Source organism: Numida meleagris, chromosome 16 (assembly GCF_002078875.1).
Source record: "Numida meleagris isolate 19003 breed g44 Domestic line chromosome 16, NumMel1.0, whole genome shotgun sequence".
Lineage (NCBI taxonomy): Eukaryota > Metazoa > Chordata > Aves > Galliformes > Numididae > Numida > Numida meleagris.
The window spans coordinates 6,376,921-6,403,542 of NC_034424.1; the positions used below are offsets into that span (position 1 = coordinate 6,376,921).

Here is a 26,622-nt window from a genome sequence, read left to right on the forward strand (position 1 = left end):
GTCCGAGGTGCTGTCGGGGAAGGGGGGCGCCGCGGCGGCCCGAAGGCTCCCACCCCCTCCGCCCTCCCCTCGCCCTCCCCGTTGATTTCTGGATCATTAAGTGGTTAAGGCGCTGCGGAGCCCTCACTATCGATCGCTGCCTCCCCACCTCCGGCTGGCAGCCCCCAGCCCCGCTGCTCCGGGCAAGGGTGGGGTGGCCGGGAAGGGGCCCCCGGGTGAGGTTGGGGTCCGTCCCCCCCCCTCACCAACCCCCTCGGCGGCCAAAGTTTGACTCTGCCTCCCTCTCCCCCCTCTCCTGTCTGTCTGTCTGAGTGCAGCTGGGCGCGATGCTGAAGACGGAGCAGCCCTGGATGTAACGCGCGGCGCCTCGGAGAGCCCTGCAGCAATTGTTGCCCGGATCCCACGCTGAACTTTGCTCTATTTTTTTTTTCCCTTTTATCTTTTTTTTCTTTTTTTTTTTTCCTTTCGCTTTTTGTTGTTGTCGTCGCCGTTATTGTTAATTACCATTACCAACCCGCTTCCGCCGCGCCCTCCCCGCCAATGCCTGTGTGAGCGCCGGCACCTCGCGGGGGCCATGGAGGGCTCCACCGGCTTCGGGATCGACTCCATCCTCTCGCACCGAGCCGGCAGCCCGGCCGTGCCCAAGGGGGACCCGCTGGTGGGCGACGGCCGCTCCCCGCTGGAGCTGAGCCCCCACTCGGAGGGCAGCAGCGGGTGCCCCTCTCCGCGTTCCCCGGAGGCAGCGGTGCGGCCGGGCCTGGACGCGCACCTGCAGCCGGGGCAGCTCTCGGCTCCCTCCCAGTCCCGAACCGTCACCTCCTCCTTCCTCATCAGAGACATCCTGGCCGACTGCAAGCCCCTGGCCGCCTGCGCGCCTTACTCCAGCACCAATGGACCTCACGGCGGGCAGGAGCCGGCGGGCAGGATCCCCACCAAACCCGGCGAGGACTTTAGGGAGAAAATGGAAAAAAACACCAGCAGCTCCTCCTCGGACTCCGAGTACAAAGGTAAGAGCCGCGCAGCCCTCTGCGGGGCCCCGGAGATAAAGGGGTGGGGGGAGCCGGGGTCGCCCCCGAAATGAGAGCGGGGTCGGCACCAACTTGGGGAAACTTCGGGAGGGAACGACGTGGCCGTGCGCGGCGTGGGGCCGGGGGCTCCCGGGGGGTGCGCAGCGCCGCGTTCCGCGGACAGAACCCTGTTCTTTCGTTCCTATCCGCGGGGAGAACGAGAAGGGAGAGCCGCCCGGGAAAACGCGAGAAAAATACAAGAAAAAATAACAATAATGATACCAAATGAAATAATCACGGGTTTTGCCGGGTATTTCCCCTGCTCCGGTAAGAAATGAACAAGAAAAGTCGGCGGGATTGGATCCGATTTGTATTATCGGTGTTACTCCCTGTGTTGTTTTGGAGGTGCATGGGAAACGAGCACGGCGGCCCCGGGGCTGCGGGGAGGCGGCTGCGGCCTCTCGGGCCCCCACAGCCTCTGCCCGAGCCGGGGGGTGACGGGAGAAGCACGGGGGGGGGGTCGGCATCGACGCTCCCCCCTACCCGGAACCCGTTCTGCCGGCAGCTCCCGTCCCTCCCGCTCCCATCGCCCCCGCAAAAAAAAAAAAAAAAAAAAAAAAAAAAAAAAAAAAAAAAACCACTTCCAACAGGGAAAATTGTTTGTAGGGCCGGGGGCGGCCCCGGAGAGCCCCGAAACGCAGCGGGGGTTCCTCGCTGTGATCGAGGGACGGGGACGGGGCTGGAAGCGAGCGAGGGGGCAGCGGGGGTCGGCTCCGCCGCTGGGAAGGGATCGAAAACGGCCGCGATCCCCTCCGCGGGTTTTGGGTTTGGGTTTTTTGCGGGGGAGGATTGTTTGGTTTTGTTTGGCTGGTTTTGTTTGGTTGGTTTTTGGGGGGGACTTTGGGGGATTTTCTTTTTGCTTCCTGAATTCTCCCCCCCGCAATTATCGCTGGCTTTATCCCCTTTCCCAGAAAGGGCCGAGACTGCAAAAAGCGAGAGAGGAAGGAAGGGAGGGACGGAGTGGGGCCGGCTGCGGGCGGGGAGAGAGCTTAAACGGGGAGAACACTGCTTAAACAGGGAAGAAAACGCCGCTGACATGGGGGGAAAGCCTCATTTAAAGGGAGTGAAAACTCTGCATACATGGAGGCAAAAACCCTGCTTGAATGGGGGAAAACCTTAAAAAAAAATCAGAAAAATACTTCTTAACTGGGGTTAAAAGCAGCGCCCGAACGGAGTTGAAAGTCCCCGCGTAAATGGGGCAGCAGAGGAGGGCCCCTGCTCCCTCCCATCCCTTTTTGCCACTTCGGACACCGCCTTTCCCGGGGCAATCCCCCGCAATTCCCTCACGGACGGGCAGCGCGGCCCGGCCCTCCCCGCAGAGCGGGCGTCCCGAACCCAGAACGGCCCGAAGCCCGCAGCCCAGCTCCGTGGTTTTCTCCTCACGTCAGCTCGGAGCGGCCGGGGCGCAGACACGGAGCCGAGCCGGGAACTTTTTCGGGAGCCGATGCTGAGCCCCGGGGAGTGGGGGGGGGAGGGGGCGGATTTGCCTTTCTCGGGGTTCGGGTGGCGAAACTCCGCCAAACTTTGGGACCGGGCCCGGACCCCCCCATCCCCGGTGCCTTCATCCCCCCCTCGGCGCACTGTGCCCGCTCGGCCGGAGCGGGGGGTTCCGGCTGAAGGCTTTCGCTCCCCGGTGGCTCAATTAACGGGATTATTGTCTTCCTACAGAGAGGCATCAGCTCGCGGCCCGCGCAGCCCCAGCCCCGCTAACCCCCACCACCGGGAAATTTAACATAAACCCGCAAACATCCGCGGACGCCGATTTCTGCCACCTAATCCTTCGGGAGTGGGGAGAGGGAGGGCAAGGCGAGCACCAACAGGGAATCTTTTTTTTAAGGATTATTTTGTTTTCTTTTTGTTCATTTTTAGCTTTTTTTTCCCCCTAGTTTTATTTTGTTTAACATATGTTTTTCCGCTCTGCCGTTTTCCTGTCTCTCGCTGATGTTTCGCCGCGTAAATCTCCGCCGGTGAGCGCAGCCTCGGGACACAACCGCGGCCCCCGACCTCTCGTTCGAGGCTAAAAAATGGCCCGAGTGCGGTCACTCCGCAGCATTTCGTTGTGAGGCTCCGGGAGGACGAAGTCTCCGGGCCCGGAGACTTTCCTCTCCAAAAATACGTGGCCTCAGCGTCTTTATTTTGGGTTGAGTTTGTTTGTTTGGGGGTTTAAAAATTGTTTAAATAAAAAATAAAAAAAAAGGAAAGAAAGGAAAAGAAATAAAAAGAAAGGGTAAAAAATAATAAGGGAAAGGAAACATAAGAAGTTTGAGAAATATATATAAATGAGGAAGAAAAAAAAACCAAAAAGCAATCCGGGTAGAGGAGAGCTGCGGGGTTTGCGGTCCCGCTGGGTGGAGCGGAGCAGTTGGGGCTCAGGCGGCCCCGGCCCAACGCATCGCATCGCATCGCCGGGCCGGGAAGCGCCGGGCCCCGCCGGTTCGAATTGAGGGAACTGCGGGACAAACGCGCCGGGAATCCGCGCGGTGCCCGAGCTCTCTCCTCTAGTTTGTGGCTACCGCGCGTTGTCGCCTTTTTCTGAGCGCGTTTCCAGTCTCTTCCTGCCCTGACCTGGCCTCTCTTCCTCCCTCTCGGCCCAGTGAAAGAAGAAGGGGACCGGGAGATCTCCAGCTCCCGGGACAGCCCCCCGGTGCGGCTGAAAAAGCCTCGCAAAGCCCGCACCGCCTTCACCGACCACCAGCTGGCCCAGCTGGAGCGCAGCTTCGAGAGGCAGAAATACCTGAGCGTGCAGGACAGGATGGAGCTGGCCGCCTCCCTCAACCTCACCGACACGCAGGTGAAAACGTGGTACCAGAACAGAAGGTAAAAACGCACCGCTCGTCCCCTCCCGCCCCACCGCGCCGGGCCCCGTCCTGCCCCTCTCCCGGCTCCGCAGCCCCGAACCGGGCGGTACCGCACCCCGCCCCGCCCCTGCCCCGCAAAACCGGGGGGATGCGCACCCCCAGCCCCAGCCGGCGGGGAGCAGCGGGCTTCCAGCGAAACACAACAGCATAACACATCGGCCCATTAATAATAGATACCAATTACTGCTTTGGGCATCAATAATTAACACCCCTTACAGTAATTACACAATTATTATTATGATGAATAATTTACTGGGGGAAATAGGTTTAGCGCTCCAGCGACGAAACCGTAAAAGGGTTGAAGACATTTGACGGCTTCGATTGATTTATCCGGACGGCCCCGTCGGCGCTGTCCCCAAACCGGACGGAACGAGGGACAACGAGTGCAGCCCCCCCGGCCCCTCTCTGCCCCCACATTTTAACCCTCGCTCCCCCCGATTTCAGCCCCACTTCACGCTCTGCAATGCCCGGCGGCTTTGCCCACCCGTCGGGGCTTTTAGGCGGCGCAGGGACGGCGGGGTCTATGCGTAAATATAGGAGATATATACGCGTACACATACACACGTGCCCATACGTATACACCGCAAACGAATGCCCTGCACGGACCCTGCGGTCCCTCCCGGCAGAGACACTCCCGACCCCGGGGACGACCCCGAGCGCTCCACGCTGAACTGGGAGCACCGCGGCTCCGCTTCTGCGCATCGCATCGCGGTTCGGTGCCGGTGGGGCTGCCCGGTGCGCGTCCCGCACGAGATATACCCTACGCGGTGGGGGATTTGTTACCCGCGGGCTGCGCACCGGGACAAGGATACCGGATCTGTCCCGGTTTGGAACGCAGTGATTTGTATCGCGGTCGCTTTGGGGCTCCGGTGCCTCCGGGCTGCGCGGAGACGACTAAATCCTCTCGTCCCGTCAGTGGGGGCTACGTCCCTCCATCCCATCCCATCCCGGACACGCCGGGATCCAGCGGCAAGGGCGCAGAGCCCGAGGGAAGGGGATGCGCAAGGGCGGGGGAAAGAACCGGGAGCATCCTTCGGAGCATCCCCATCCCTGACCCCTGTCTCGGCTTGTTCCCCCCCCCAGGACCAAATGGAAAAGGCAGACGGCGGTGGGCCTGGAGCTGCTGGCCGAGGCTGGCAACTACTCAGCTCTGCAGAGGATGTTCCCCTCGCCCTACTTCTACCCGCAGAGTTTGGTCTCCAACCTGGACCCCGGCGCTGCCCTCTACCTGTACCGCGGACCCAGCGCTCCGCCCCCGGCCCTACAGAGACCTTTGGTGCCCCGCATTCTCATCCACGGACTGCAGGGCGGCAGCGAGCCCCCCCCGCCCCTACCCCCGCTGCCCGGCGTCCTGCCCCGGGCCGCGCAGCCCCGGTGAGCCCCGGCCCCGAACCCCAGGAGTGGGGGGGGCCGGTGGGGGCCAGCCCAGCCCTGGGGCCGCAAGCAAGCGACAGACTCCCGCTTCCCCCCTAAATATAAATATATATATATAAACGAGACCCCCCTCTCAACACACACCACCTTTTTTTAATATATAAAGTACGAAAGAACAGGAAGAGCTGCCCCCCCGCTCCGGGACTGTGGCCGCTTTACCCCGTTGCGCCCTCGGAGGGCAGCGATGTGGGTCCCCCCTCACCCCCCGCCCAATCCGAGGCGGCACTGGGGGCACGGGGAGGGGCTGCCCGGGGTGGGAGCTTCGTTCCAAGCAATTGCCGGGCCCGGCCCCCCAGTACGGCCGGATCCAGGGAGGCACCTCCCCACCCGTCCCGACCCCGCTCCGGAGGGGGGAGATCGGGAAGAACCGGGGGGGTATCGACCCCCTTCCCCCCCACGCCGCAGAGCCACTTTGGGACCTCCGTAACCGGAAAAAAATAAAAAGAAAAAGAAAAAAAAAGGGAAAAAAAAAAAGAAAAAAAAAAAAACAAAGAAAGAAAAAGGGGCGAAATGTAAATACCGTGCGCAAAATGTATATGAATTATTTATTTGTGAACCCTGAGGGCGTATTTGTGTAAGTGATGCTTTGTCCGTCTGTATCCCGGGGCCGGCCCGGCCGGGGCGGGGGGAGCTCGGGGGCAGCTCCCGCTCCCGTCTCCCCTTTTTTAAATGTGGAAATAAACTTCTTTACACACGAACGGCTCCTGCCTGCGCCGGGCTTTCTGCCCCCCCCCACAAGGGGGAAGGGGAAAGCGGGGTTCGCTCCCACTGCCGGCATCCGCCCGGTGAATTATTAACGCTAATCTTAAGCGTATAATTGCCTAAGTGCTCTAAATGATCGCTTTGGAAAATGGATTGTTTCCACCCTTGAAAAGTGTCGCTCAGATGGCTGCGGCCGTGGGCCCGGCAGCTGCTTCGGGACAGCCGGGCAGCGGCTCTCCGGCTCCGGGAGCCGACAGATGGGCTGCGGGCTGCGCCCGGCCCCGAGCCCACCCCCCCCAGAGCAAAGCTCCGAGCCGCTCCCAGCCCCGTCCCCGGAGCTTTGGGCTTGGGGGCTCCGCGAAATGCGCGGCCACGCTCCGAGCGGAGAGCCCCCGGCTTTTGTGGCCGGAGCGGGTCCTTTGCATGTGAATGGGGGAGTTTGGTAAATCCTCGGACCTCGGAGAGGAGGAGGAATGGGGCGGGGGGGGGGTTGCTCCCAGCTCCGGGTTAATGAAGTGGGAAAGGAGTCTTTCAGAGCGCCCTGCAAACAGCCCCCTCCGCGGGCAACAAACCCCGTCCCCAATCCGACATGGATTGACTTAAACCCAGGGGATAAGTGCTTTAAATTAATCTCATTGAATAAGAATGAGGCCCAAACAAAACTCTTTAAAATCATATTAAAAATCGATCAAAGGACAACTTGCGGTGGGTGTGCCTTCCGTGGGGCGAGCGGGGAGGCGAGGAGCAGGCGGCAGCCTTCCTCCCATCCACGCAGCAGGAACGCGAATCAAAGGCGCTCTCTAACATTTAATTGTCCTTGTAGCCGTGGCTGATTCCTCCTCTGACGTTAACGAAGTACAAGGCTTCGTTACAACGTCGGTAATTGCGATATTCAAATTTGCCGTTTCACATCTGGAAGGAGCCGCCGTGGCGGTGGGTTCAGGGAGGAGGGAGCTCCCGGCAGAGTCAAACAAAGCCAGCTCCCAAATTAAAAGGGGTTTGGGGAAGGTGCCGCGCGTGGTGGGCGCTCCTCAGGGAGAGGCATCATCCGTGGGGGATCTCAGCAGCCCCTGTGCAGAGGGGGCTGCGGGTCCAGGACCCCCCAAACCCGTTCCTGGCTCCTGAGCCCTTCCTGACCCCACAGCTTTAACCAGGGCCCGGGGAGCAGGCGAGGACCGGGAGCTGCTTCACCAACGCATCCAGAGACACAAATGGAAGGAAATCACCAGAGCTGGTTCTAGCTGCTGTTTTAGCCTTCTGCCTGAACGCAGACAACGCTACGCCAAAATGGAGAGCTCAGAGCTGCTCCTGTCCCCTCACCGGGCTGATAGAGAACACAAACCAATGCAGCAGGGAGGTTCTGTTGCTTTCTCCCCTCATTAGCCATCCCAGCAGCAGGGCACAGGGTGCCTGCTGTCCGACCACTCAGCTCTGCCCTCCGCACCGAGGTCCCTGTTTTGCTTTTCCCTCTCCCAAAGCCTCTGTGCCCAGGATGCTCCGGCTGCAGGGCGGGGAGCACACAGCCCGGCCCGAAGGAGCAGGGGACGTGGGCTCCTGTTGCTGGGAAGGACACAGAGCCAGAAGAGCACAGAGAAGCAGCAGGGAAGGCAAACCTGCACCTGGAGGGGAGCTCGAGAGGAAGGCTCCGTAGTGCGGCTGTTACAGACCCAGCTTCAGGCTGCAGGACACCACAACCAACACCAAGCCGACCTGCCCGAAGCCAACGCGGTCACACGAGGCTGCGTTTCCACCAGACACTGCAATGAACCCAGCTGACTCACGAGCTCTGCAGCCCACCAGGACCCCACGATGCGCACACGTACCTCAGCGCCGCGTCCAGCCGCTCCGTACCAGCGCCGTGCCAATGGAGCCCAGCAACACCGCCCTGCACATCCTCCTGGTGTGGGTGCAGAGCCATAGGGCAGCTGCAGCTCGGCCCCATGCCCAGCACCCCAGCTTGTTGAGGGGGTGCTTGGAGCTGGGTACAAATTAACTGCAAATGTACTAAGTGCTACCTGAACTGGGGGAGGTACATGGATAAAGGCAGCTCAGGGCAGATAGACGGCTGCTGAAGTGTAACCAAGGGCAGAACTGGGCTCCTGCTGTCTCAGCTACAACTCTAAGACATTTTGCACTTTGGCCCTGAAGTTTATTAAGAGCAGACCAGCTGGGCTTGGCTTCAGGTGTGCCCACTTCCTCTAAGACTTTCTTCCTCCTCTTTAACAATCTCCCCCTTCTTTCCCTAACCACCCAATTAACCCAGGCCTCCCCGCTAACAAAGATGGTGAAGCTGAAAAAAAAAAAAGGAATTTCATTGTCACGTTATTCATCACCGCATTTGTAACGCTACATGTCCACTTAAACCAAGAGCAAGGCAGTTTCCTCGAGTCTCACTGATGAGCTGGTGGCTGTAGTTGCTGTTACCATGAATTTACCAGTGGTCTCCATTAGTTCGCATGTGACAGTGAGCCAGGTCAGGTTCTCTCCCCTCGTGCACAAGATCTCTTCTTCCCAAACTCACACTCCCTGCGTCGCTCCCTCTGAGTCATTTTCATCCTCAGGGGTTTCACTTCTGTTTTTTAAGCTGACATTTGGCTCAGCCCTGATTGCTCTTCCAAACAGTAATCACAGAGGCAGGTGGGTTTTATCGTTTTTATCTTAATCTAATAAATAATATCAACTTATCTCTCTGCACAAATGTGATTAATCTTATGCTGGAGTCTTTTTAACATCTTTCTTAAATAGCCAGAAAAGAACCGCGCTAAGATCGCCGTTCTGTTTGGTAATTGCCTGGGAGGAAAGGAGAATCATTTTGGTTCTCAACAGTTCCATTCACTCGAGAAATTAAATACTTTCGGACTGATTTATTCCCTCCTACAGCCCTTAGCATGACTCACTACAACCCAACAGCAGGCGCCCTCAATTCTGTATTCACAAAGTGGGCATTGTTCTCATCACTTTGTCCCCCTCTGCCGCTGGCTTGGAACCCCCCCTGGCCCCACGTCACACGGGTGGGCTGCGCTTCGTCCCTTCCCCAGAGGAAGACTCAGGGCCATTGGGGCGCTGGGAGCAGCACGGTGAGGGCGGGGAGGTGGGTGAGCACCTGTAGGAATTGCAGCTCTCCTGCTGGAACCCTGCTCGCCCCACACTGAACTCCCGACCCACCCGAGCTCAGGTCTCACTTCCCATGCTGGGCAATGGGGAACGAGTGCCAGCCTTGGCACGTTCGGGAGCACTCTGCGTTCCTTTCCTCAGGAATGGGCATCGGTTGATGAGAGAGGGGAGAAAGAGGGGAAAAAAAACAACACATGGGAAAAGCACGAAATGAAATCCGTTAGCTCGGGACAGACAGAAATACAGCACAGTGCAAGGCCTAGCCAAAACAGGGAGAACCTTGAAAGCCTGGGTTACTGGTGGGAAGCGTTAGCAAGGCTCTGCAAAGGCTTTCATGTTCAGAGAGGTGAGACATTTCATACATATTCTGCATTTCATAATTAGGTATGACAATACGCTGCAGGCAAGGAGAAGTTTGGAGATTGCTGGATTCCACTCCGGCTCCTTCCTACGGTGACAACGTTTGTTCCCAAACTCAGACTTTTGACATGAAGTTTTGTGCCCATGAGCTCAGCCCCAAAGGGACCATGTGTCATTACACTGAAGAGTTCTCCACACGCCGTCCAATTTCACTGGAACTGGGGAGACTCCTCGGAGGCGGCAGCATTTGCCTACCAGTGTCCAAGGACAGCTCAGCCCTCCCAGTGTGCTCTCATAGAGTTACCTGGAGCACAAGTGCCCCCTGGACAGCAGCAGGAGAAGCAGCAGCCTCCTCTCCCTCCTCCTCAACGTGCACCTCCACCACCTCCTCCACCACCACTGCTTCTCTGGCTAAAAATAAGCAAGCAAACGCGTTGCAGAGTGTTTCTATGGGCCCTTTAAACAGGAAAGCGTCTCCTTTCCGAATATGCTCGTCCCACTTGGAGGTTACGCAGCCATCACATTTCTCAGAAAACCGTAATTAAACTCTTTTATTTTTCTCGCAAAAAATAAATCACCTTAGAAACAAGCTGCATCATCAGGAAGCTACACGTAACTGCAGCAGTGCAACAGGACACGTCTGGATTCGATTCCATTTGGAACTATGGCATGAGAGGGAGGAGGTCAGCATCCCCAAGACCCCTCCCATATCTGCCTGACAGACTGAACCACTCAGCAGTCAGTCTGGCAGGTCACCCTGACCCCAGGCTGAGGTGCTCCAGCAGCTTTTGCAGCAAATAACTGGGAGATTCGGGCTCATACTGGGATCTGCTGGTTGCCGGCTTTTCTCTGTTTTTTCTTCTTCTTCTTCTTGACCTTGGATACACCAGTGTCCATCCCACTGGAATATTCAGATCGCAAGAGCTCAGCCAGGCGATGTTTGCCATGGGTCTTCTTGAGAAGGTCAGACCTGGGCAGGGGGAAGAGAACAGGAATTAGATTTCCTTCGCTCTCAAACGCTGCTAGGTGGGTTGCTCATTTTACAGCTGTGGAAAGTGACATTTGCGCATTAGCAGAAGAACAGCTTCCTTTTTCTTGAGGCTTGATTTGAAATTCTGTCTCATGCAAAATTAGATATTGTTGTGACAGGTTTTCACAAAGGTGGCAAAATATCATGCCGTTTTTAAAAGCAAGCCTTTGTTCTGTACAAATGCTCTTGCAGGGGTGGTGGGGAGAAGGAGGGAAGGTTGTGTGCTGAAGGCTGATGAATTAGGTGACACAGCAGTTTGAAAATTGTAATAATAATAAAACAGACTAAGAGCTCTAAGACACCGAACAATGGGAACATTTTATAAACAGAGCTGAAATCCATTGCTTGGGAGCAAAAATCCCAAACAAACAATCAACCAAAAATGATTTCCAGAGTGTAACACCAGCAGACTCTTGCCTTGCATTGTCCTGCAGACATCACATGCACCTTGCAGCACTCCCTCTCCAGAGACCAGCTTTTGCAAGGGAAGCTGCACTCTGCCCAGCCTCTAAACTCCGATGTGGATCTCCCTGCAGCCCTAAACTGCCAGCTATAAATATAAAAACCCACTCAGCATTTTTCCACTGCAACTTCTGCCACTGCCCTGCTCTGTGACCTTGGGCAAATTTCATCCTCGTTGCTGCTGTCTCCCTCTCTTAACTATCTGAACCGCAGTCTCTTCGGTGGAGGACCCATTGCTCTCTACAACGTTCCCATAGTCCTGGGCACGAGGGGGCATCCACAGCTGTTGGTGTCTGCACATTTTGCTCTTTGGTTTATTACAAAGACCAGAACCAGATCTCAGACTTTTCCTGAGGAGTAAACAGAAGCCCATCTAAATAGAACAAAGGAATACAACAGGGGCCCCGCATCCATTCCAGCACGCATTGTTGATAACGCATGGACCACAGCAGTCCTAAAGGGTGCAGCCACGCAGCACTGCCCTTCAGTTCCTTCAGGTGTCCAGAACCATGCTGGGGACCACAGATCCTTGGCTGCGGCAATAGACGAACTCATTCGTTAGGCCAAATGGGAAAGGAAAAGAAAGGAAGGGAACTCTTGGCTATCTGGGATATTTGCTTGCCCCTTTTCCACAGCTCATTTTCCATTCCCTGTGCAGTTCTCACGGCTGGAGCGTGTTTGAGAGGAAGGCTCTGAATGGTAAGAAGGATGGTGCGATGATTACCTCTGCAAGATGGTTTATCTAGAATATAAAGCCTGGAAGACAGAAGGGAGAAAACTCTGCTATCTTTGGCGTAGTCTCCATTCTCTCACTAATTTAAGACCCAAACTCTGCGCCGGCAGAAGGGTTAGAGACTGGACATAGCAGAGAAATAAGAAGCACAGCCACTGCCTGTTTTGAAACCATGAGAAACTAAGGGAAAAAGACAGAATCAGCTCTAGCGAAGCAATTATGCTGCTGGTAAAGCCCTACCTACAGTACCTGCACAGATGTGCCTTGTCAAACTGCCTTCCTGCACGTCCATGGCACCGCAGCACGGAGGGGCTCCATGGGCTGCAGGCACAGCACCAGTGCAAGGTGTGCCCTCAGCCACTCAGCAATGCTGGAACAACTTTGCAGGGTACATCTGCAGCTGCATTCCCCGCCCAGACCCCTCCATCACTTGACAAAGTTTCCATTTGACACTTTCGCTGTGTCTCCAAGCATTTACTACAGTAATTCAGGGTTACCAAGCAACAGATCAGTTTACTTAACAACACGGAACTATCTGCTGCAAAAGGACAAGTAATCCACCAGTAGCTGCCAGGCTGAATTTCAGCTCAGCAGGGAGGTTGTCCAACACTTTATTATCAATCAGGTGAAATCATTGCCCAATTAGTAAATCAATACCCCCCGCTGTGGTGATCAGCTGTACATAGAAAAATAAGGATGGGGGGGGAGAAAGAGAGGTTTCTTCCTCTAACGAGGGCCACAAAAATCAATGGGGCTGTGCTGGGGAACCTGTGCTGATCACTGGAAGTAGAAAAACAGCTGTCAAGGCCCCGATTAACAACAAGATGCAAGAGCCACCGGCAACAGTGACAGGCTGCAGTGACAGCACGCAGGGAAAGTGCACCAGGTCAGGATCCCTGGCCAGATCCTTATCCCTGCTGTGCTGCTGCTAACCTGTACATTCCCTTCTCTGCTCCACTGGCAAAAGTCTCCAGGGCTCTGCTAGAGGAGCCAAGCTAACAAGGAAAGGTGCCCTGTGGTTATGAGACAAAGCCCAGGAGAATGGAGAGAGACCTCAGCACTCACTCTCTGAACATCCTTGGGCAAAGTATTTAACCTCTTTGTCCTTTGTGTCCATTCTCCCACCTCGTAACCCGGGATGTCTGTATTTCCGTGTCGCCGAGGGCTGGTGTGATGCTAACTGAACAGAGCTGTGTGGCAATACCAGATACCTGGCAAAAAGCTTCACACAACGGCTGGAAACGTAAGACACATTTGCAACACAGACAGAACCCATGTTCCCATCACTGGATAAACACATGGATTGTCAGCATCTCTTCCTGTGATCTCATGTCTAGATATCATGCTGTATTGAGCTCTAATGAGAACACATCATGTTGATAACGGGCAGAGAAATCCACAGCCCTTTAAATTCCTCCTTCCAAACAACAGTTAGTGTTTTGGTGGGGAACTACAAAACACTGAAACGAAGGGGAACTCGCAGGGAAAAAAAAATAATAATTCACTAATGATTGACCATCACGATGTGCTATAGTGCCAAGATTTCGGCAGGGCTTAAAGGAGAAAGGAATGCTCAAATGGATGAGAAAATAGCTAGTTTTATTAGCTAGGGGAAAGCAAGACAGGAGCAGAGAAATCGTAACTCAGAAAATGAAACAGCCCCAGTGTGCACACTAGGAGGAACTTTCCCTGCACGCAAGTTATTTGACTTCTCTGTGTTACTGTCCGCAGTGACCAGCTGCCCAGCCCTCCACCCCAAAGGAAATCCGAACCATTTTGGACTGCTCTTCCTTTCTGGTCCTGTAACTCTCAATTCACTGCTCTGCTTCAGAGTACCATAAAAAAGCATCCACACAAATCTTTGTTGACATCATAAAAAAACAAACAAACAAACCAACCTCCTAATGTGAAGGCGACACAAGTGATTAGCTTCAAATCATAGGATCGTTAAGGTTGGAAAAGACCACTGAGATCATCTAGTCCAAACACAACCCACCACCACCATGCCCACTAAACCATACCCCTCCTGGACATGGAGATTCTCAAACATTTGGTGTGAAAGGACCAAGTGACAGTGCTAAGAAAAGGATGGAGCATCTGAAGCCATTTTTCATTTTCATGCTAGAATTCCAGTCCGTGTATCACACTGACGTACCTGCTTCATTACAGAGCTGAATCGCAAGCTGATCTCCCAGCTAAAAACTCCTACGTGTCAGAGCAGCGCACCCACGCACGTGTGGTTTCTCAGACACCATTTGATGGTTGAGAAGATGCCTCTTTTTCCCTAAATGGTGAGCACACTTTTTCTTCTCCTTCACCTTGGTTAGTACTGCTGCCTGTTCCTTTGTCTCGAGCTCTGTGGAACGTTCGGTGCGATGCAGTGCAGCAAGTGTGATGACCTTTAACCATCTTGCAGCATCTGCAGCAACCAAGGGTTCCCAAACTGCTTCAGCTGAGGAAGACAGAGTATAAAGTTCTGACGCACAGTCCCAGAACTCATGGTGTGTCTTTGGAGGAGACTGAGGTAGGTTGTTTCATTTATCAGAAAGCATTTCAACATGGAGCGTGCTATCAATCTGCCTGACAGCATCTCCAGCAGCTCTTTGAAACTGTGCCAGCAGCAGAGCTGGGTTACCTCTGGGCCAAGGCTGCTGCAACACCTGCTTTTTCTACTTATAGTGTTGGATGAACCATCTGCAGCCAACGCAACCCTGTTTGCATTGTTTTTTCCATTGCTGTCTTTCGTGGAGTGGGGGCAAGAAATTCATCAGCAGTCCTACACTGCTCTCAACAGACAGCCTAGGGACTCCTATCACCTGATATAAACACTGGCTTGAGAAGAATGCACAAAATTATCACTTGGTCAGATCGAGCATCAAGTGCTGCTGCAGTACAGTCAGAGCAGAGTGGTATTCACGTCGAGACAACCTAACAGTAAAGTCCACTTTTACAGAACACAGAGAGACAAAATTGGATAACAATCTTGCAGCCAAACCCTTAAGGGCCTAACAATACTCATATTCAGAGCAATGCCAGGGTAATAATGATGCAAATCAATCCCCTCAAACAGAGGCATCCTGTACACCTTACTTTGATCCCGTGTTAGCTAAGATTTGACTTAACCCTGAAGTTGAGGGGATTTTCACCTTAATTTTTATACCTTTCTTTGCACATGCTGTAGCAGCAATGACTATATTTGATATTCATCAATCTTTCTGAGCATTCCCCTAGCAATGAGTTCCACAGAATCCATTGAACTTAAGGACTTATCTCTTTCTTTGTAATGGCATGAGCTCACAAACAAGGCAAATTAAGTTGTGACTCCCCATTATAGTGAAACCCTTTGGCTTCCAGAGAGATCAATAGGGAAAAAAACCCAGACCACCAGTCCCCCACAGAATGCCATAAAACCCTGCTGATTCACAGTGCAAAACACCGAGCAGCACAGGGAGGCTTGGTGGAATGGCAATAGGTCTTCGGCATCTGCATTGTGAAAGAGTCAAAAGACATGTCTATTGGGCATGTCAGCTGCTTCCTGTGCAAGCTGCTTCTCTGCAGTGAGTGAAAGACAGTTAATCCCTCAATGGAAGTGGGATCAGCTTCCTTGCATCTACCCTTCAGTAAAAGCACGAGCTTGGGTACTTACTAAGCTGATGTACTGTAACTCAATATACAGGATCTGGTTCAGCATTCCAACTTCTGAAGAAATCATGAGCACATGATTTTGCCATCCTCAGACTGGGTTTTCCAAAAACCTCTATGGCTAAGGGCACAGCTGCTTTGATTGCCTTTACCCCACTTTCAACTGGACTGCCCGTTCTTTCATCTCTGGGCAGGTGCTGAGAGACAAGGCCTTTAATTAAAAACAAGTACTGGATGTTTGGAGACAATGTGTAATAGGACAACCAACACTCGTGGAATCACATGAGAAATATAATTAAAAAGATTGCTTCGTGACTCTTGACTCCACGCCTCGCACGTTACAATTAAAAACCATTTGTCTTTTTATGGCAGTCTAAATTCTGCTCTCTGCTTTGTCAGGGTGAAGTCAAAAGCAATTCTCTGTAAATTAACAGTGCTTTCTTGAATTTATGTTAGCAGATACTGAATTTGAATCTATATTCAACTTTTTCTAAACCATCCCTTAAATACTAACATATCCTCTTTTTTTTTTTAACATAGACAAAGTTAATTAGAAATAAGTTTCGCAGGCAATAACAGCTGTATGACACAATGGGCCATTTTTGCAGGGTTTTAACTTTCCAGATGTTCTCAGATTTGAAACCTAGAGCTTGAGCAGTGACAAACCCATGCACAGTCTGCCCACTTGCCTTGAGTTGCAATTGTATGATCCACGTGCAAATGAGCTTTCAAATTACTGTGACCATTTGTTCCAACACCTCCACATCCCCCAACCCCATGCATCCTGTGCCTAAACTACCTACTGTATCTTGAGCTTGTCTGTACTATAATAGGATGAAGACTTGGGGAGGAGGAATGCTGTCTAGAAGAGGTGCGTAACAAGGGAAAAAGTAGCTCTAACAGAATAGCAACATCATAGGAACACAGAAAGCCATTGTTGCAGGCCAAGTAATCCTGTGACACGCTACTGTCAGTCATAGCTTGACACCCTGCTGGGCCAGCAAGACATCAAAGCCCACCCCATACCATCTTACATGCTCTTTATCAGCTAATCAGGCTATTCTTCCTCAAATAAAGCTCCGTTAAATCCCCCCTCACAGGGGCATTCCCATCCTGTTGCCCATCTGCTGGTGAGGGTCAGCTGAAGCAGGAGGCAGATCAGTGCTCTGTCCCTGGTGGCTTCTCAAAGCAGGACAATGCTGTCTCTGACTTTTTATTTTAAAATCCTTTCCCCATTCTTTCTTCCTTCTTTTTTTCCCCCCCCCCCTCCAAAATACATACATGTGCAAGAGATGTCACCAGCCTAGGAACAATTAAGTGGATTAGTGCTTTAATTGCATGGCTAATGCGGTTTGCAGCAACAATTACATGGAAGGAGTCACAACTGATACCAGGAAAAGAAGAAAGATTTTTCTTCCTTCGAATTACTGCAGTGATTTTACAGGCAAGCCAGAAGTTTGCAGTCTGCTGTTGTGCTGGGGAAGACCGCAAGTGCTTAACATTGTGATCTCAGAAGGGAGGACTATCTGTCTTGTGGAACCACCTCAAAGCACCTAGGATCGGAGGTATTGAGCATTTTCATCTCTATCTCAGGCAGAGGAGAGTACTTGGGGCTGTTCTCCAGGTCTGACACAGAATCTCAGATTCTTGATGCAGGAAAGGAGTGCCTAGGAGACTGGAATGGATGTCAGAGAGAGGAGAAGAACTGGTATTTGTCAAGGCCAGGAAGGAAGAAAAGAAGTGCATTTTGAGATAAATCAGCACTCACGCTGCCTCGATCACAATAAGTAGAATGGTCAAACTCAAAAAGTGAAAATACTCGTTCCTCTGCAGTTTCCTTGATGCTTTTATCGCTCTATGCCATATACCAACAGCAAGCAATTATGCACACAGCCCTATCTGAGAGACTTTCCCTAGACAGGCATGAGGGCAGAGTTGCTACTGCAGTTGCTCCCAAGCCAGGAATCACAGATCTGTGTAGGACTGTGTGACTGGAAATGAGAATGTGAATGGAAAAACCTGCCAGCTTCTACTGTGGAAGCGCTTGGCTCCAACAGGACTGCTGCTGGAGCTCTGTCACAACCATGACCTGTGCAAGGCAGAGAACCACTCCAATATATGGGAAATCTCATGCTTTGCTCTGGAACAGTGCCTGTGCCCTTCCTTATCCTTCAAAGTAGCTCCGGAGTTAAGTATAAATAAATAAAAATTAGGCTCCTTCTACTCGTGCCTCAAGGGCTAAGAAAACAGAAAAGGTGCAGCAAAACCCAGGCTAGTCCATGGAGACTCTTCACACATAACAGCTTCCTTCAAAAAAAGAGCATCTTTATCAGAAGCTACAGTGAGCTAATTTTTTTTAAAACTAAATTCCCATTCAAATGTTTAACCAAGTTGGTTTAATACACGTAATTTTTAGGCACTCTACCGCTGTTGGGAAGAAAGGGAGAAGTAAACAACAGCTCAGAGCACAGCCTAAGCCAATGTCTCAGCATGATTTAGCCTCTCAGCAATCACAAATGAACTCCTGGAGCAACCACAAGAGCTTCAGGGAGCAATGCATACCATGGACTGGCACATGGCACCCCTTGGCTTGAGAATGTCAAGCTGGCCTACCTTTTTGCTCTTGGTTTGGTTTTCTTCGAGTTAGTAGTTGGAAGAGTCGTCAGGTTCTGGGGAGCATCTCTCAGGCCAAAGCTCTTGGCCACATGACCCAGGTGGATAGATTTGATGTGGAAGATGTGCTTGAGGTTTCTGGGATAGGCAGCGTAGGCACAAAGAAAAGACTGCAGCGCTGGGGAGAAAAAAAAAAAAAGTGAATTCTGTTTGCTACTGCATCTTTATATATATATACTTAAAGATTCAGCTGTTCCAGCTGAAAGGACATTGGTCTTGTCCTTTGGGACACCTTCTGGTCAGCAGCTGGTGAATAAGGTTGGTATGTTAAAAATCTGTGAAGGTTGTATATAGTACTGGTACAATCCCGTAAGGAGAAGAAAGGTGGTGGAGAAGGGTCAGGAACTGAAACAACACTACATTAAGTTGCATTAGGTTTGCCTCTTGTAAGGATGCCCCTTCTGCCACAAAGGGTGATGTCTGCAGCACATCTCACACAGAGTTGTTGACATCAAAAGGTAGCAGAAAGGGGGAAAGAGGGAATAGAAGGATACAGGGATGAAGAAAGGAAAATTGAAGCATGGACGTGGCAGAGGAAGGCTCCTCCAATATTACAATCCCAGCAGTCCATGCATTTTTCACCAGTTACTAGATAGTCCCTTATAAATATCTGAGAACCAGATGGATTTCCTGACTCATCACTGCGCTGAGAACAGAGCTCACCTTCTCAGAAGGGAAAAATAATAGGATAGTGTGCAAATTTCCTCTTTCACATCTTTATATTCCTGTAATGCCCTTCCCTCAGGGCTCATTGCTCCAAAGACAATCATCCACTAATATGAACACCAGCACTACTCCTCAATGTACCTGCAACATTATACCCAGGTCGTCCTCTCTGCTATAGGGAATACAAGGACTCTTAGTAAGGAAACTCTACAGCTCAGAAAATGCCTCCCCACAATCCCCTGACTGCTCCTCTGCTTCTAAACCTCCTGTGCCTCCCCAGCCCTCATCCCAACCACCACCTTCATCTCTGTCTCCCTCTCAGTCCCTGACAGCAGCAAGCTCTAAACTCTAACCTCTCCTGCCCTTGCCTGTTGAGCCACCGGACCAGCAAGTTTGCCCACAGCTTACGTCTAATCTCTTGGCAGCAGCAGGAGATTGGAGTTTATGAACAGTAATAAAAATGTCATTTTAGCAGATCAGCTCCTGGAAGGACCCAGGGAATCCATCAAAGCTCTGTTTACTGAGCAAAGTGAACTCCTTTTCCCAATCGATGAGAAGAAAAGATTGAGTTTTTTGCACCTTCTTCCCAATTTCACAACGTTACTGTTTTAGAGGCATCTGAACATCAAGAGACCTGTATTTTCCCAGAAAGAGAATGTTAAATTCCAAACACCAAGTCTCACTGTCTCATCTGAAGGCCATCCCTCTGAGGGCTTATAAACCAGCTCACATGCTTGCAACAACTCTGTTCTGCTGCTGTTTTTTTCACAAAGTTATTGGTCAAATTCACCTGCTGTGAGAGGGTGCAACTCCTCAAAAGGAACAACACGAACTTGCTCTTGCACTGAATCCAGTCCCACTGGAGTTAATATAGCTGTCTTTCTTGCAGCATTTGAAATGGTTGACACTAAAGATCCTGTTATGATGAAGGCTGAGCTCATCTCCCACAGTTCTTCAGATGGCAAAGGCTGCTGGTACTCTCTCCCAAGATCATAGTTTGAGAATGAAAGTGCCAAAGGCCCCCCACTTCCCAAAGTCCAGCCAGAAAACTGCCAGCCCCAACACTGACTCAGAGCATGTGAAAGAGAGACTAATCCAAATCTGAACTAACAGCCCTGCCACATCAGCAGGGTGAAACCTCAGCTCACATAACTGTCCTACCTCTGGGGAGGTCAGAGCTGCTAACGTTCATCACAGCATCCATGAGATTTAAATGAAGACCCAACACTAGCCCAGGGAGGTGCATGCTGGTCTGGGGAGATTTCAGATTTGCAATGATGTAAGAGAGTGGACTTAGGCTGGTCCTTTTCCCATGCACAGCCTCTCTTTTCTACTGGAATTCCAGCAGAAAGACAAAGGGAAAAACCAAAGAACTACACGTGATGGAGGTTAGATAGGTTTGTGCATAAATGTCTGGATAAGCTTGTGGGGACATTTTGCCAGTGTTCAGAGTGTGTGGGGACAGGAAGGAAGAATGCACCAAAACCACCACCAACACAAGCTTTGTGCCGCAGCAGTGGGCTCCTGTAACCCTGCTGTCCCTCTGCACACAATGGTGCTGAGGACAGAGAGGGCGAGACCAGCTGCTCGACTACTAACCACAAACAGTGCAACGTGGAGGAGAAACACAAGGTTTGCTTCCCTACCTTCCTGTAACCACAGCAGCACGAAGGTTCAGAAGACAACCTCCCGAGCTCTACACACTGCAGCTTCAGAGCAGCATACCTGTCACCACGTAAGACCTCAGTTTTCCAAAAGGGGCTCCACACTCCATGAAGTTTGTCCTTCAGAAAGCAGGGCTCAGCCACAGCTCTCCTCCCATGCTATCACCCTGCTGGTCAGTCAATCAAGTTTGAAGGGCAGCGCCTTCCCTGAGCTATCCGAGTTTGGAAAATATGGGACTGAAGGGCAGAAGGGACGAGTGGGCAGGCAGCCACTCGCCTTCTCAAAGCAGGCTGCAACCAAAACACTGCTTATTAACACTGACTAGGTCAGAAAATGGGGAAAAAGAGAAAAAGCGAGAAACAAATGCATCTCTGGCACAGTTTCCAATTGATTGTCTGCCATGAAAGCAAAAGCCAGCTGCCATGTTAATTATTCATGATGCCTGGCGCAGAGGGGAGGAAGAGGGGGTTTATGGAAGCCACTCAGCAGTGGAAAATTTGCATATGTAGATAGCGGAATAGGGAAAGAGGTGGAGTACTCCTGCACAAGACAAATGGGATGCATAACGCTTCAGCATTTCCTGATATATATTCTGTACTTCTAGTTTGTCGCTAAAAAAGTTTAGTGTTGAGGTCAGCAACAAGTGCATACGGAGTGCATGTGTGTGTGCTTACCTGCAGTGATGTATGCTGGATAAAGAGAGACCACAGAGGTTTTCTGAGTGTGCTCAAATATGTTTTACTAACATTCAGAAAAAACAGCCCCTTTGACCCCTTTAACAGATCCAATCACGTCTCTTGATCTCAAACAATTGTGATGCTGAATGTAAATTCTATGTTGAGAACGGCCTCCCCTTGCTCAGCTTACACCATGACACTGTACAGCTCAAAGGCCAGCTTCCCCATTTGTTTTTGGACCACTTAGTACATGACTTAAGTTGTACATGCAGTATAGTTCCTATCACATTCCTGACAAGTCTCCCATCTTCTTCCCCAAATCCACCTCACGCCGGACTTTTCAGAGAAGCAGAAGCAAAAAGCTTCTTGGACTGCTCAGTGACAGCAGGTGCATATCTGGTCAGGCAAAGATGGACACACCATCTCCAGATTTATTCCTAGGTACAATTATTATTAAATCCACCTTGTTTTTCCTACTCCCTGCTTGCTTTTGCGCGTACTTGTGCTCTCTCCCATTTTTCTCCCATCCCACAGAGCAACAACCAGTCTGAGAGCTCCTCCCAGGACAGCCTGCTATACAGCTTTCAAACTCACCCCCGGTGCAAAACTGAAAGCACCAAGCAGGTATTGCACCGGGTGTGGTGAAGCAGGTCACTCATGACCTTCCCAGAGTAACACGCTCTCTGTTCGCTCACGTGATTGGGTCAGAGCCCTCAGATGTGAATCCTGCTGAAAGCCAAGATTAAACCTCATTTGCACTTAATATGGGAATGCAAGAAATTAACATATAATATCATCACAAAGCCTTCTGGGCCCATCCCAACCCCCTGCAGAGCCCAACGGACCCAAAAAAAAAGGTTTCTTCCAATCCTTTTCCCTGAAGCAAACCTTGGCAGCTTATGAGCCCTCCTGGAATAAACTGAGAAGAAAAGCACCGACCTTTTTTTGCCCACCGGATGGTCCCCCCGCTGGAGTGAACGTAATTTTCAAATTTTGTTTGCAAGACCGTGGCCCGCTCCCGGACTTCCTGAGGGTCCACGCCACAGGATTTCTACAAGGGCGGCGAGAGGATTAGAGGAAAGAGAGAATTTGAGTCAGGAATAATGAAGCAGTTTACAATAGATTTAATAACAGTAAAATCACACAGTAACCACCCAGGGGCCAACAAAGGTAATCCTCTCAATATTACTAGAGAAAAAAAAAAAAAATTATAGATAAAGACGTTAAAGTCAAAGCAGCCAGTAAGCACTCCAAGGTGAGGAGAGCAAATCAGTTTTAATTTTGTGTTTTCTAACATCTTTCACGTATCATTTTCCCCTCAGATTCAACAGGCCAGATACCACTGCTCATTTCCACTGCAGTTATTCGGAGTAACTCTCCACAGGCTCCATGCCCACCTCGCCAGGCTCAAGTTTTTTTCTTAGGACTTTCAGATTGATGTTTCAAGCTCCCCTGAGCAGCTCCCCACAGCACCTGGCCCCTCCTCAGCACACACAGGGCAGGAGATCTACATTCATGTCCATGCTCCAGAGAATGGATCAGATTCAGCAACTGTGAACCAAGCCAACTAAAACGAACTTCTCATTGTTGATGTCTACAGGAAGTTTCCTCGTGGTCAACAAGTCATATGTAACCAACTGCCATCACGTGGTTCCTCTAGGGTAAGATAAGCCCCTTGCACCAAACCCATGACAGAAGAAACCTCCTTAAACCGAAAAGGCAATTTTGAATGTGCTCAAGCTTTCCCATAATCGGACTGTAGGATTCGGTTCAGGAAATGGAGAGCAAACACTACAGGGAGCAAGCCATTACCAGGAGGAGGAAAGAGGCTGGCTCTCTTTCTGACCTACCAAGGCAGATAGAGGAAATGTGGGCAACAAGAAAACAAGAGAATTTTTGATGGCAAGTTGACAGCAAAGCGCAAAGCCAAGTATCCATGGATATGAACCTCTCTCAAAAAAGGACCACAACTCTCAAAAGCTACTCAGAAAAGAACCAGCATCCCAGCCTGAGCATTAGACCCAAGGCAGTAATGTGATGCTGGTCAACCCCTCATCTTCCTCCCCAGCATGTCTGCATGCTAATGTTGCTTCACCCCCCCCACTCCCCTCTGTCCTGCTGCTGGTTCAGGGGAGCCACACCATACTGGGAACCCTGGTGACTGCAGAAGCCAGGCGATGCTGCTGACACCCTATGGAAAAAGCTCTGCTGACCCAGACCTGCTGCTCTGTATCCTAACAGAAAATCCAGCCACAGAAAGACCCCGAGTGCAGAGCAAAGCCCCTGCACAGTGCCTTCCTTGGAACTTGGGATCCCAGAGCTCCCAGCCGCTGCATCATCCTCCAGAGAAGCAAACAAATACGGGGAACAGAGTTCCTGTTCTCCCACTGCCTGGACTACCTGCATCTCAGGCAAAGACAACATTGGTGTTTTAAGCCCTCGTGAAGAGCCTCCCAGATTGCCAGTCTCTGCTCTCCATGTCCCAGTGCACTGCAGAGATGGACAAAACAGACCGCTTCGTTGTCATCTTTTGGTTTGACTCAACGCACGCCTGTTAATCAGCTGAGGCAGTCTCCAGTCGAGGGGCCTCTGTAAGGGTTTAATAAACTACAAGTGGTGCTGCCTTCTCCAAGTGGACACTCGTCATTGTGACTAACAAGTTTCCATTGACGTGAAACATAAAACTTTCTCCCACCCGCCCGCTCCTCCTAGCCCCCATCACTTTTCTTTTGTTAAGCCTCCTGGCAGCACAAAGTGTCACCTTCCCAGCGTTTTTTAATATGAATGTGAAATTAGTGAGGTTTGCCCTTTCCCCTGGCGGACAGAATCCTCTGTTATTAAAAAGTAAAGCACTTTAATAATGAAAACTTTTTCTCTTTTTCCTGTGTTTTAACTGTTTAAAATTAATGAGAAGGGCATAACGGTTGTCAAAGCGATATTGAAAGCCGGGTAGCCTGGACCGAATAAGCACGAAAATCCCTCCAGAGTGTTAAATAAACAGTGCTTCAGCCCCTTCTGAATCCCTCTGTTGGTTATTGTATACATTCTGTAACAGCACTCAGAATAGATCTGAGCACCGGGGAGGCAGAAAGGTTTCAGAATTCCAATAAAGGCCTCAAATTAAAGACAGCCTGGTGCGAATTCCAGGAGAAAATTAAAGAGACCTCAAGCTTAAGTGACAGGTGACTTGCTTCTGTGTCACAACTGTCAGGGGATTTAGTGATAATATGGCAATATATTACAAAGGACTTTTCTTATTCCCCCCTTTAGGTTTCAAAATGAGGCATCTCTTCTTCCTGGTGCTGGGGGAAAAAAAAAGTAAGACAAAAATGAGGGATAAAGAACTAGGTGCATAATTTCCAAAGTGTGAGGTCAGTCCAAGAGAAATAAATGAAAAAAGCAAATGGCAGGAAACATAATGTACTCAGAAAACAGCTTCTCCCCTCCTCCCATCTCCACCTTGTCTTTTATCCCCTTCAGCCCCTTGAGACAGATCTCATTTTAAAATTGCCCCCTAATGGGCATGAAAAAAAAAAAATCCGCGTTTGATTCCTGCCTTCCAGGGAGGTTCATCTTAAAAAAAAAATAATAATAACAACAAAAAATCTAAATTTAAAACTGTCTCAGAGCCGAACTGAAAATAAAACCAGCACACCATGCGAGTGTCTGGACAGATCAAATAAAGCAGTGCCAGTGGAAGCGTACTGGAAGCTATCCCCTATGCTTTACAGGCTTTAATCCTGCCCAGTGTCCTGGTTCAGGTGAGCAGGACAATTCATTTGAGACCCTTACATGTTTTTCCAAGGCCCAAAAGATAAAAGTCTACCCCAGAGGTTTGCTTGATCTACTCTTCACATAGATGAATTTGTTATACCCATTAAGTAATAACCATTATTGTCATTATGGAGAACTAGTGGGATAGAAGAGCTTTTTCTAGCCTGTATTTGCTTGGAATGAACTTATTCTGGCAGATCCCTACCCACTAGAGTAACCTGTGATCAATAACAGCATCTATCATCTAAAAGAAGAAGAAGACCTGGCCACAACGTGACTTAACCAGCTCAGGATCTTCCCACAACTACGCTTGGAAAAGGCACACTTACCTCTTTCAGAAGAAACCTGTGATTATAAAGACTACAGCTTTCAGGTTTGAGAGGTGAGGGTAAGAACTGAAAATCTCTTACTTCATTAAGAGAGCATGTTAATGGTAGAAAGGACAGAAGCTCAATAACACCAGACTGAGGTGGAGAAATTCTTTCTTAAAGCAGGAAAAAAAGAAAAAAGCAGCCAAAAACCCAGGCTATAACATCTCCTGCTTCCATTATACTTCAAAACAAAATGAAGGATTTTGTTTTAATAACAACTTTTTACTAACCTCCACACACCTCCTCCAGAACTCACCAAGTCCCCCTGCCCCCCTCGATAAAAGTTGAAAGATCAAATTTATTCTCTTTGTAGGCAGGTGAACATTCACACACCCAGACATAGCCACATATATATTTTATACACCTAAATATAAAATATACATTTTACAGGCACTTCAGCTTGCTCCCTGGCTGCACACAGAAGCCCAAAAAATGCATGTTCCAACGGGGTTCTTATAATGGACTTCAGTTGAGGCAATGAGAACCGAAGAGCATTATAATGAGATTCCTGTGTGCACAACTATAATATATACATGACTCAATGCATGGAGAGCTGATAAGCAAAGCTCACTCTCTCTCGAATGGCAACATCACAAATAGATCAGGTTCAGCTCCTCGTAACAAGTCCTCCATCACTCTCTGTCCTATGCAGTGTCCATTGCATTCCTAGCTCACTCTGCTGCCTTTACAGCAAACTCAGGGAATTTAGTAGAGATTAACCTTCCTTAAAACTTGGTAACATGTCTCTGCCACAGCTGAGAAAGCATTACAGACCACTTACAGAGCCTCTGATGGTAACAAAACAAAAATCAAACGTCCTTGATTGCATTTAGTATATTTTTCAAGTAATTCCTCAAGAAGCCTACCCCCTCAAGAAGCCTACCCCCTCAAGAAACACCCCTCTTGATGGGTGTTACTCTCACGTTCATTCAGAGCTATGTGATGTTGACAGGCCTACTGAAATCTCATCCCCATTAAATTGTAGAGATTTCTTTTCCAAAAACTATTTCTCACTCCCAATTCTGTAAGATTCGGAGTCATATTAAAATTGGTAATTCTGTATTTTCAAGTTCCCCCAGCAGATTCAGACCATCCTACAGCCAGAGTGGATCTATCACAGCTCCAGTGCAGTCAACAGCAAAATACCATTCACTTTGAAGGTGGAGGGAAGAGAGAAGTTCAATCCTACTTTTGACTGCAAGCGAAAGGAACCAGCTCCTTCTGTTTATGCACAGCACCTGGCATGACAGGGCATGCCTAGGCAGCAGCACCCAGCAAACAAATAAGAGTAACAACTGTTTTCCAAATACATGTTGTTGCTGTTTGTGCATTTTTTGTTTTTGTTTTGAGAAGAGTGAGAAAGGCAAAAGATGAGTATTTAAGTCAGAATATTT

The 26,622-nt window shown here is 50.4% G+C and overlaps 2 protein-coding genes and 1 long non-coding RNA gene across 6 annotated transcripts in view; 2 read left to right on the forward strand and 1 right to left on the reverse strand.

Annotated features, from left to right (window-relative positions):
* Positions 575-5,303, forward strand: BARHL1 (BarH like homeobox 1). Its single transcript, XM_021413565.1, has 3 exons — positions 575-1,007; positions 3,662-3,884; positions 5,009-5,303. Exons 1-3 carry the CDS (start codon positions 575-577, stop codon positions 5,301-5,303), a joined length of 951 nt encoding a protein of 316 aa, XP_021269240.1.
* The window catches only part of DDX31 (DEAD-box helicase 31), a 43,133-nt gene continuing 26,579 nt past the window's right edge, over positions 10,069-26,622 (reverse strand). For both annotated transcript variants that reach the window (XM_021413588.1, XM_021413587.1), the window contains exons 18-20: positions 22,023-22,134; positions 18,016-18,193; positions 10,069-10,505 (exon numbers count right to left, since the gene is read on the reverse strand). In XM_021413588.1, the coding sequence (XP_021269263.1) occupies positions 10,352-10,505; positions 18,016-18,193; positions 22,023-22,134 (444 nt within the window). In that variant the 3' untranslated portion in view covers positions 10,069-10,351. The remainder of the gene's footprint in view (positions 10,506-18,015; positions 18,194-22,022; positions 22,135-26,622) is intronic.
* On the forward strand, positions 12,010-24,103 carry LOC110406751. Of its 3 annotated transcripts, XR_002443561.1 has the most exons (5): positions 12,010-12,385; positions 13,930-14,051; positions 14,177-14,284; positions 22,406-22,744; positions 22,846-24,103. It is a non-coding gene; the product is annotated as an uncharacterized LOC110406751 (long non-coding RNA). The 3 variants fall into 3 exon arrangements; XR_002443559.1 differs by having other exon boundaries at positions 22,406-24,103; XR_002443560.1 differs by lacking the exons at positions 22,406-22,744; positions 22,846-24,103 and adding an exon at positions 15,597-18,005.

What these genes read in the sequence shown, in the direction of transcription:
- BARHL1 (XM_021413565.1), top strand. Translation starts at nt 575, where the DNA reads ATGGAGGGCTCCACCGGCTTCGGGATCGACTCCATCCTCTCGCACCGA. An exon ending in CTCGGACTCCGAGTACAAAG is followed by an intron (nt 1,008 to 3,661) that starts GTAAGAGCCGCG and finishes CTCTCGGCCCAG; the next exon opens with TGAAAGAAGAAGGGGACCGG. An exon ending in ACGTGGTACCAGAACAGAAG is followed by an intron (nt 3,885 to 5,008) that starts GTAAAAACGCAC and finishes TCCCCCCCCCAG; the next exon opens with GACCAAATGGAAAAGGCAGA.